This window comes from Vigna unguiculata, unplaced genomic scaffold (genome assembly GCF_004118075.2).
Source record: "Vigna unguiculata cultivar IT97K-499-35 unplaced genomic scaffold, ASM411807v1 contig_507, whole genome shotgun sequence".
In the NCBI taxonomy this organism is placed as follows: domain Eukaryota; kingdom Viridiplantae; phylum Streptophyta; class Magnoliopsida; order Fabales; family Fabaceae; genus Vigna; species Vigna unguiculata.
In genome coordinates, this window is record NW_021011222.1 from 115405 (window position 1) to 125583 (window position 10179).

A 10179-nucleotide genomic window follows, 5' to 3' on the forward strand; every position below is an offset into this window, starting at 1 on the left:
CTTTCATTTATACATTTTAATATTTTTTCTACGACAAATCAAACTTATATAATGATAAATTTTAATTATTTTAAAATAAAAAAGATTTTGGTAACATTTTCTTTCCTTGATTTTAATATAATTTATAATCTATCACATCCATCAAATCACTCATAAACTTTAACAAACTTTACTCTAAATGCACCCACTTTCACCTTAAATCCCATGAAAGCAAACAACACAAACTTCACACTATAATCCACTTATGTAATAATCTCCCTTTCTCTCCAATAAAACTTGATAGAGAGAGTGGCGAGGGAAGGGAGAAATTCCTCTACTTTTCAATCATGTCTGTTATGCCATGGTTAGAGGCTGATATCAAGATTAAATTATGTCTTAAATTTTCTTTTCAGCGTAATTATTAAAATGATGTAAAAATATGGATTTTGAAAATATCTTTACAAAAATAATTAACAACGTAAATTTGAAAATTGTATAAAATAAGGTTTAAAGGGTAATTTTCAATTATAAATTTTTTTATTACATTATTTTATAAATACTTTTTTATTAAAATATGTTAGTTTCATTTATACATTTTAAAATTTTTTCTATGATAAATCAAACTTATATAATGATACTTTTTAATTACTTTTAGAATAAAGGAAAATTTGGAAATCTTGTTTTTCCTTGATTTAAATATAATTTTTAATCTATCACATCCATCTATGTTATGCAATGGTTTGAGGGTGATATTAAGATTACAATTATGTCCCCAAATTATTTTTCAACTTAATTATGAAAATGATTTAAAAATATGGCTTTTGAAATTATTTTTACAAAAATAATTAATAACGGCAATTTTAAAATTGTTCTAAAATAAGGTTTAAAAATTAATTATTAATTATAAAATTTTTTATTACATTATTTTATAAATATTTTTTTATTAAAATAAGTTACTTTCACATCATTATTATATTTTTTCTACAATAAACCAAACATATATAATGATAATTTTTAATTATTTTTAAAATAAAGGACAATTTGGTAATCTTGTTTTTCTTTCATTTAAATATAATTTTCAATCTATCACATACAATAAATCACTCATAAACTCTAACAAACTTTACTCTAAATCCACCCACTTTCACCTTTAATCCACTTAAAGTGAACAACACAAACTTCAAACTATATTACACTTGATGTCATCCTCTCCCTCTCCCTCCAATCAACCTTGAGGGAGAGAGGGGAAGGAAGTGGATAATTCTTCTATTTTTAAAGTCATCTCTGTTATACCATCGTTTGAGGGTGATTTCAAGATTACAATTATGTCAGCAATTTATTTTTCAGCTTAATTATGAAAATGATGTAAAAATATGGCTTTTAAAATTATTATAAAAAAAATAATTAATAACAAAAATTTCAAAATTGTTCTAAAACAAGGCTTAAAAAGTAATTATTAATTATAAATTTTTTTATTACATTATGTTATAAATATTTTTTAATAAAATATTTATATTCATTTATACATACTAATATTTTCTTTACAACAAATCAAACTTGTATAACAATAATTTTTAGTCATATTTAAAATAAAGGACAATTTGGTAATCTTGTTTTTTCTTAATTTAAATATAATTTTTAATCTATCATATCAATCAAATCACTCACAAACTTCAACAAACTTTACTCTAAATCCACTCACTTTCATCTTTAATCCCCTTAAACTGAACCAGACAAGCTTCAAACTCTAATCCATTTGAATTCTTTGTATCATTCTCCCTCCAATCAACGATGACGGAGAGAGAGAGGGGAAGGAAGAGGGAAATTGCTCCATTTTCCAATCATCTCTGTTATGCAATGGTTTGAGGGTGATATCAAGATTACAATTATGTCTAAATTTATTTTTAAGCTTAATTATGAAAATGATTTAAAAAATGAATATTTAAAAAACGTTATAAAATAAGGTTTAAAAAGTAATTATAAATTATAATTTTTTTAAGTTATTTTATGAATAGTTTTTTATCAAAATATGTTACTTTCATTTATACATTTTAATATTTTTTTTACGACAAATCAAGCTTATATCATGATAATTTTTAATTATTTTTCAAATAAATGACAATTTAGTAATCTTGTTTTTCCTTGATTTAAATATAATTTTTATTTTATCACATGCAACAAATCACACATAAACTTTAACTAACTTTATTTGAAATCCACCCTCTTTCACCTTGAATAACACAAACTTCACACTCTAATCCACTTGATGTCATCCTCTCCCTCTCCCTCCAATCAACGTTGAAGGAGAAAGGGGAAGGAAGAGGGAAATTCTTCTATTTTTAAATCATCTCTGTTATTCCATGGTTTGAGGGTGATATCAAAATTACAATTATGTCCGCAATTTATTTTTCAGCTTAATTACGAAAATTATGTAAAAATATGGCTTTTAAAATTATTTTTACAAAAATAATTAATAACGAAAATTTGAAAATTATTGTAAAATATGGTTTAAAAAGTAATTATCAAATATCGAATTTTTATTACATTATTTTATAAATATTTTTTTTAATGAAATATGTTATTTTAATTTATACATATTAATATATTTTCTACAACAAATCAAACTTATATAATGACAATTTTTAATCATATTTAAAATAAAGGACAATTTGGTAATCTTGTTTTTTCTTGATTTAAATATAATTTTTAATCTATCACATTCATCCAATCACTCACAAACTTTAATCTAAATCCACCCACTTTCACCTTTAATACTTTAACGTGAACAATGTAACATCCCATTTAATAGTTTTCCATACTATCAAACAAAACATTATATTACGGTCAAACACAGCAGATAGTAAGAGCAAACAAAACACTCGTGGAATAAAGATCTCTAGTACAGTCCTCCACACATAAACATCTAAGAACTCATATACATTAGATAAGAGTGGATAGAGGGGGATCCTACACTACACCCAAAACCTCCAAATAAAACAGTAAAAGTCTAACTATTGTGGCACTCCTTGTCAATCTCCAACTTCTGCTCATGAGGAAGCGTCTCCATCAGGTTTCAGTTCTGCTCCCACCAAACATAGGTGATCATTGCAAAGGGGTAATATGCAAAAGCAGACACACAACAAGAAGGGTAAGCTAACTGAAGAAGCAAACATTAATACACTTCACAGTAAATAAAATTGTCATTTAAAGCATGTAATTCAATCATAAATTCTAGACTCTATATCCGGATTGTGTAAGTGATGTTGGAGCTCTTGGTGGCTTGCACCTATAACGGCTTCCAGACTCTGCAGAGTCTGGACACATGGAGTATTCACCCGACCGTTCCCAGGGTAAGTCCCCCCACACGTCTAAGACTTGATCGAGTCCGACGACGAGGACCTCCTGCTACTCCTCACGACATAATCCATTCTACTTTACCTGAGCTTGAACGATTATTGGAGTTTCAGGATACCAACCATTTTAGATTCCTTACACCCTTACACACACTACAATTACTACTCGAATTTCCCTTGAAATTCCATCTAAATTTCATCTCTTCTTTCTTACATTCATCCAATTAAATCATTCTATACATCAATGGTAACATTCCAATCATACAGAGTCTAATTTACACAAAGATGCTTTAAAACACATACTTATACCAAAGAAAACAGACTTAGAAACATTACTACTGCAGTGCCTCTCGCTCAAGCTAGAAAGTTTAGCCTAGGCGAGACACCAACAGTGGCAAAAAAAGAAAACTGGGCGAACCCTCGCTCAGGCTAGGCTGGGTCGCTCAGGCGAGTCCAGCTCGCCTAGGCGAGGCTTCGCATAGGAACAGAGGTGCGTTTTCCTGGTATTTTCGCTCAGGCGAGCGGTGCTCGCCTAGGCAAAAATATCAGGTTACGAATCTGTTCATCATGCAACAATCCAGTTTCCCTTTAGCATCCAACAAATACTCATCAATTCACACAATTCCAAACAACAATCCAACAAATCAAACATACAATTCAAGCTTTTTCACGGATTTTCTAGAAACCTTAAAGAGAGGGTTAGCTTCCCATACCTTCCCACAACCAAGCCCAAGCAAAATTAGCTCTCAACAGAGGAATGGTATCACTTCAACACCTAAGGAACTGAAAGGGAATTCTACTCATGAATTTATTCCCAAAATTCGACCCAACTACTTAAAGACCCTAAAATCAGAAGGAAGAAAGGTGAACTGAGGAAATTGAAATTCGACTTACGCGTAAGGACGGATCGAACAGCTTGGGGAGGAGGTTCTATGGTGATCTCAGGTGATGTTGCTGTTGATGAAAGAATGAAAACAAGGTTTAGGAACTGAATTTGGAAAAATCTGGACTTCCTTGATGGTTAGAGAGAAGAAGGAGGATTGTGCAGTAGAGGGGGTGTAGGTGAGTGGAGTGTAGTGTCTTTGTGTGTGTTGGCAGAGAGTGTTATTAGAAAAAGGGGGAAAAATAAAAGGGTTCTCACATTCTCCCCAACAACAAAAATTTTCGTCCCGAAAATTAAGACTTACCAGGAAACAGGTGTGGGTACGATTTCCTCACTTCCTTTTCTAGTTCCCATGTAGAATCCCCTGTTCTCCTATCCCAGATGACCCGAACTAGGCTGACCAACTTCCCCTTGCGTTGTCTAGTCTGTCTATCACAAATACTAACCGGTTGAACCTCCACTGAGAGATCTCCTCTAATTTGCAGATCTTCAAACTCTAGCACATGAGAAGGATCGGATACATATTTCCTAAGCTGAGAGACATGGAATACAGAGTGAAGGTTAGATAGCTGAGGAGGTAGAGCGATCTCATAAGCCACTGGCCCAATCTTCCTCAGGATCTGATATGGACCGATAAACTTAGGGGATAACTTCCTTGAGCGAATAGCCTTCCCTACGCCAGTGGTTGGGGTAATCCTCAGGAAAACGTGATCTCCAACCGCAAACTCCAAAGGTCTCCTCCTCTGATCAGCATAAGATTTCTGTCTGCTCTGGGATGCCCTCATCCTTTCTTGTATTTGCTTGACCTTTTCTGTAGTTTGCCTCAATAATTCTGGCCCTACAATCACTGATTCTCCGTCTTGGTACCAACACAAAGGGGTCCTGCACCTCCTGCCATAAAGAGCTTCATATGGCGCCATGCCAATGCTCGCATGGAAACTGTTATTATATGTGAATTCCACCAGGGGCAGAATTTCATCCCACGCGCCAAGGTGATCTAGTACACACGTCCGCAAGAGGTCCTCAAGAGACTGTATTGTCCTCTCGGACTAGCCATCCGTCTGGGGATGGTAAGCTGAGCTCATAGTAAGTCTGCTACCCATGGCATTCTGCAACGTCTGCCAGAAACGGGAGGTGAAACGGGGATCTCTATCAGAGACTATGCTCAACGGCACTCCATGTAGTCTCACAATCTCATTGATATACATCTGTGCCAACTTTGTCATGGACATTCTCAGATTCACTGCGAGGAAATGGGCACTCTTGGTCAGGCGGTCTACTATAACCCATATAGCATCATGGTTCCTCACCGTCCGGGGTAAATGGGTAACAAAATCCATAGCAATGTTATCCCACTTCCACTCTGGAATCTCCAGCTGTTGCAGCAACCCTCCAGGCCTCTGATGTTCGGTCTTAGCCTTTTGACAAGTCAAACAGGAGGATACATACCGAGCAATGTCTGACTTCATGCCCGTCCACCAGAACGATTCCCTCAGATCATGATACATTTTAGTCATGCCTGGGTGCATGCTAAAACGACTCTTGTGCCCCTCTTCAAGAATCATGCCCTTCACTTCCAAATCCTCAGGTATGCAGACCCTACCCTTGAATCTCAATACTCCATCACCTCCCATCTCAAAGTCCTTAGCCTTCTCTGTACCAAGGCATTCCGCTGTCTCCCGTAATTTGGGATCAGATAACTGTCTCTCCTTTATCAGGACGAGAAAATCACTAGATACAATTAGGCGGTTGCATCTAATGACGCCCTCTCCCAAAGTCACCTGTAACTGCATGTCTCTGAACTGTTCCACCAAATCCAACTCTCTGGCCATCATATACGAGGCGTGAACTGTTTTTCGGCTTAGAGCGTCTGCCACCACATTCGCTTTCCCCGGGTGGTACAACAGTTCAAAATCAAAATCCTTTAAGAACTCCATCCATCGTCTTTGCCTCATGTTCAACTCTTTCTGGTCGAACAGATACTTCAGGCTCTTGTGATCACTGAAAACCTGGAACTGAGCACCATACAGATAATGTCTCTAGATTTTCAGTGCAAACACCACAGCCGCTAACTCGAGGTCATGCGTGGGGTAGTTCTTCTCATGGCTCTTAAGCTGCCTAGAGGCATAGGCAACAACTCTCCTTTCTTGCATCAGGACACACCCTAACCCCTGATGGGAGGCGTCGCAGTAAACTTCAAAGGGCCTACTGGTATCAGGAATCACCAAAACGGGAGCACTGGTCAGCTTCTGCTTCAGCTCTTGGAAACTATTCTCACACTGATCAGTCCAAGCAAAAGGCTGATCCTTACGAGTTAGCTGTGTTAAGGGTGCCACAATCTTAGAAAACCCTTCTATGAACCTCCGGTAATATCCTGCCAGTCCCACAAAGCTTCTAATCTCTGTCGCTGATCTAGGACGCTCCCATTTTAAAACAGCCCCGACTTTGGATGGGTCCACTGATATGCCCTGGGCCGAGATCACATGTCCCAAGAATTGGACCGTGGTCATCCAAAACTCGCACTTTGACAGCTTTGCATAAAGCTGCTTCTCTCTCAAGATGCTCAACACTGTTCTCAGATGCTCCGCATGTTCTTCGTGAGTTCGAGAGTATATCAAGATGTCGTCGATGAAAACCACTACGAACTTGTCTAGGAAAGGCCTGAAGATGCGGTTCATATAGTCCATGAACAAGGCAGGGGCGTTGGTCACACCGAAGGGCATCACTACATACTCGTAGTGTCCATATCTAGACCTGAAAGCAGTCTTCTGCACATCACCAGACATAACTCTAATCTGATGGTATCCTGATCTCAAGTCGATTTTTGAAAACACTGCAGCGCCGTGCAACTGATCCATTAAGTCATCTATCCTTGGCAGAGGATATTTGTTCTTGATAGTTAACTTGTTGAGTTGCCGGTAATCCACACAAAGCCTGGAGCTGCCATCCTTTTTCTTAACTAGCAACACCGGCGCTCCCCAAGGTGACACACTGGGCCTGATGAATTGTTTCTCTAGTAGTTCCTCAATCTGCTTTTTCAACTCTGCCAGTTCAGCAGGCGCCATTCTGTAAGGTGCTATTGATACTGGCCCTGCCCCAGGTACCAGATCAATAGAGAACTCGATTTCCCTGGATGGGGGCAATCCGGGTACCTCATCAGGGAACACATCAGGGAATTCCCTCACCACTGCCGTCTCAAGGTGTCCGCCCTCCTTCTCAACATACAGTTGAGTCAAAATGAAGAAACACTGAGATCCCTCCTGGATGGCTTGATCCACTTGCTGTGAGGACATTAGCACAACATCATCTTCTGGGCTAGGAAACATCACTCTCTTCTCTTTGCAATCGATAAGAATGTGATTAGCAGATAGCCAATCCATTCCCAAGATCACATCTAAGCCCTCCAAAGGTAAACAGATCAGATTTACCCGGTATTGGCGCCCCTCAACCTCAACCCGGCATCTAGCACACACGGTCGAGGTTCTGATCGTCCCAGAAGCGGGCGTGGATACCACCAGATCATACTGGAGCTCCTTCGCCGGAAGACTCAACTCCAACACTATAGACTCCGACACAAAAGAGTGTGTCGCTCCCGAATCGTATAGTACACAAAGGCTCCTACCATCAATCATGCAAGACCCAAAGATGAGATTACCTGCTCTGTTCGCCTCTACGCCCGTCAAAGCATAAACTCGGCCAGCTGCCTGAGGTCTAGCACTTCCTCGTGTCTGTTGTGGCTGTGACTGCGCTGAAAGTCTCGGCACTGTGCTCCTGCCAGTAGGGCAATCCCTGATAATGTGACCTTCCTGGCCACATTTATAACACGCTCGCCTATTACCAAGCTGAGGACAAGCGCTCCTCATGTGGGGCCCTCCACACTGAAAACACCGAGGTCTGGGAGAAAGGTGCTGAGAGGACTGATGCTGAGGAGACTGAGGTGGCTGTGGTGAGAATCTCCTGGGCCCCTGAGGCGGAGGTCTAGAGTAGGGTTTTCTCCTATCATCCTGTCGGCTCGTGGACCCAGATGGTCCTCCCACCTTCTGTTGAGACCGCTGCTGAGCCTCGACTTCCGCTTTCAACTTCTCCATTACTCTTGCTTTTTCTACCAAAGCGGGGAACTCCTTTATAGAGAGTGAAGTCACCATGAGTTTGAGATCACCTCTCAACCCATTCTCAAACTTCCTACACTGCCAGTCTTCTGCCATCCTCAAAGTGTGGAATCTGCCCAAGTGCTTGAACCTTTCTGCGTACTCGGATACGGACATCTCCCCTTGCATCAACTGTAAAAATTCCACTTCTTTGGCATACCTCACACTGTCTGGAAAGTACTCAGCATAGAACTTCTTCTTGAACAGCTCCCAAGTGATGGTCTCCCTACTGTCTTCTAACATCATCTTCATGCTAGACCACCAATGAACGGCCTCTCCGGCTAGCAAGTACTCAGAATATGCCAGTCTACTCTCTGGTGGGCATCTTTTGGCTTCAAATATCCTCTCCATATCTCTCATCCACTGATCTGCCTCATCTGGAGTGGTCTTGCCATCAAAGCGGGATGGATGATGTTTGAGAAAGTCCTCCAAACTCCACTCTTGCACTCGTGGTGGTGGAGCTTGTGAAGATCCAGCTGCAGATCGATTCTCTCCTAGCTGCTGTAAGGCTTCCAAGTGCCTCTGTTGGGTGGTCTCTGCTGCGAGCCTAGCAGACTCCATCTGCTGCAAGGCCAAGTTGTGCTGGTTCACCATGTTAGCATTTTGCTGCTGCATGGCTGCCAACATCGCCTCAATAGTCCCCACCAAGTGAGAGCTATCCGAGTTAGGAATAGGAGAAGGAGGAGGTCTAGGTGCCATAACTCTGACCACATAAAGAGAAACATCAGTTTATCTAGCAAACTCCACAACTGTGCCAAAATACTATAAGAAACACACAACGGAAACTAGGCAAGCTCACACCTACAGACCTTAAAGGAACTACTGCTCTGATACCAAAAATGTAACATCCCATTTAATAGTTTTCCATACTATCAAACAAAACATTATATTACGGTCAAACACAGCAGATAGTAAGAGCAAACAAAACACTCGTGGAATAAAGATCTCTAGTACAGTCCTCCACACATAAACATCTAAGAACTCATATACATTAGATAAGAGTGGATAGAGGGGGATCCTACACTACACCCAAAACCTCCAAATAAAATAGTAAAAGTCTAACTATTGTGGCACTCCTTGTCAATCTCCAACTTCTGCTCATGAGGAAGCGTCTCCATCAGGTTTCAGTTCTGCTCCCACCAAACATAGGTGATCATTGCAAAGGGGTAATATGCAAAAGCAGACACACAACAAGAAGGGTAAGCTAACTGAAGAAGCAAACATTAATACACTTCACAGTAAATAAAATTGTCATTTAAAGCATGTAATTCAATCATAAATTCTAGACTCTATATCCGGATTGTGTAAGTGATGTTGGAGCTCTTGGTGGCTTGCACCTGTAACGGCTTCCAGACTCTGCAGAGTCTGGACACATGGAGTATTCACCCGACCGTTCCCAGGGTAAGTCCCCCCACACGTCTAAGACTTGATCGAGTCCGACGACGAGGACCTCCTGCTACTCCTCACGACATAATCCATTCTACTTTACCTGAGCTTGAACGATTATTGGAGTTTCAGGATACCAACCATTTTAGATTCCTTACACCCTTACACACACTACAATTACTACTCGAATTTCCCTTGAAATTCCATCTAAATTTCATCTCTTCTTTCTTACATTCATCCAATTAAATCATTCTATACATCAATGGTAACATTCCAATCATACAGAGTCTAATTTACACAAAGATGCTTTAAAACACATACTTATACCAAAGAAAACAGACTTAGAAACATTACTACTGCAGTGCCTCTCGCTCAAGCTAGAAAGTTTAGCCTAGGCGAGACACCAACAGTGGCAAAAAAGAAAACTGGG

At 39.3% G+C, this 10179-nt stretch overlaps 1 protein-coding gene across 1 annotated transcript; it reads right to left on the reverse strand.

The window, feature by feature from the left end:
* Positions 1 to 3026: 3026 nt before the first annotated feature.
* On the reverse strand, positions 3027 to 5000 carry LOC114172251. The gene is made up of 3 exons (XM_028056841.1): positions 4520 to 5000; positions 4227 to 4286; positions 3027 to 3136 (listed from the first exon to the last, which is right to left on the reverse strand). Exons 1-3 carry the CDS (start codon positions 4998 to 5000, stop codon positions 3027 to 3029), a joined length of 651 nt encoding a protein of 216 aa, XP_027912642.1.
* Between the last annotated feature and the right edge of the window lie 5179 nt (positions 5001 to 10179).

Excerpts from the sequence above, each read along its gene's own strand:
- LOC114172251 (XM_028056841.1), bottom strand. The coding sequence starts at position 5,000 with ATGAGGGCATCCCAGAGCAGACAGAAATCTTATGCTGATCAGAGGAGG. Across the intron at positions 4,287-4,519 it reads GTACCCACACCTGTTTCCTG|CAACATCACCTGAGATCACC; the intron begins GTAAGTCTTAAT and ends TTTCATCAACAG. Across the intron at positions 3,137-4,226 it reads TGTTCGATCCGTCCTTACGC|TTAGCTTACCCTTCTTGTTG; the intron begins GTAAGTCGAATT and ends TTGCTTCTTCAG.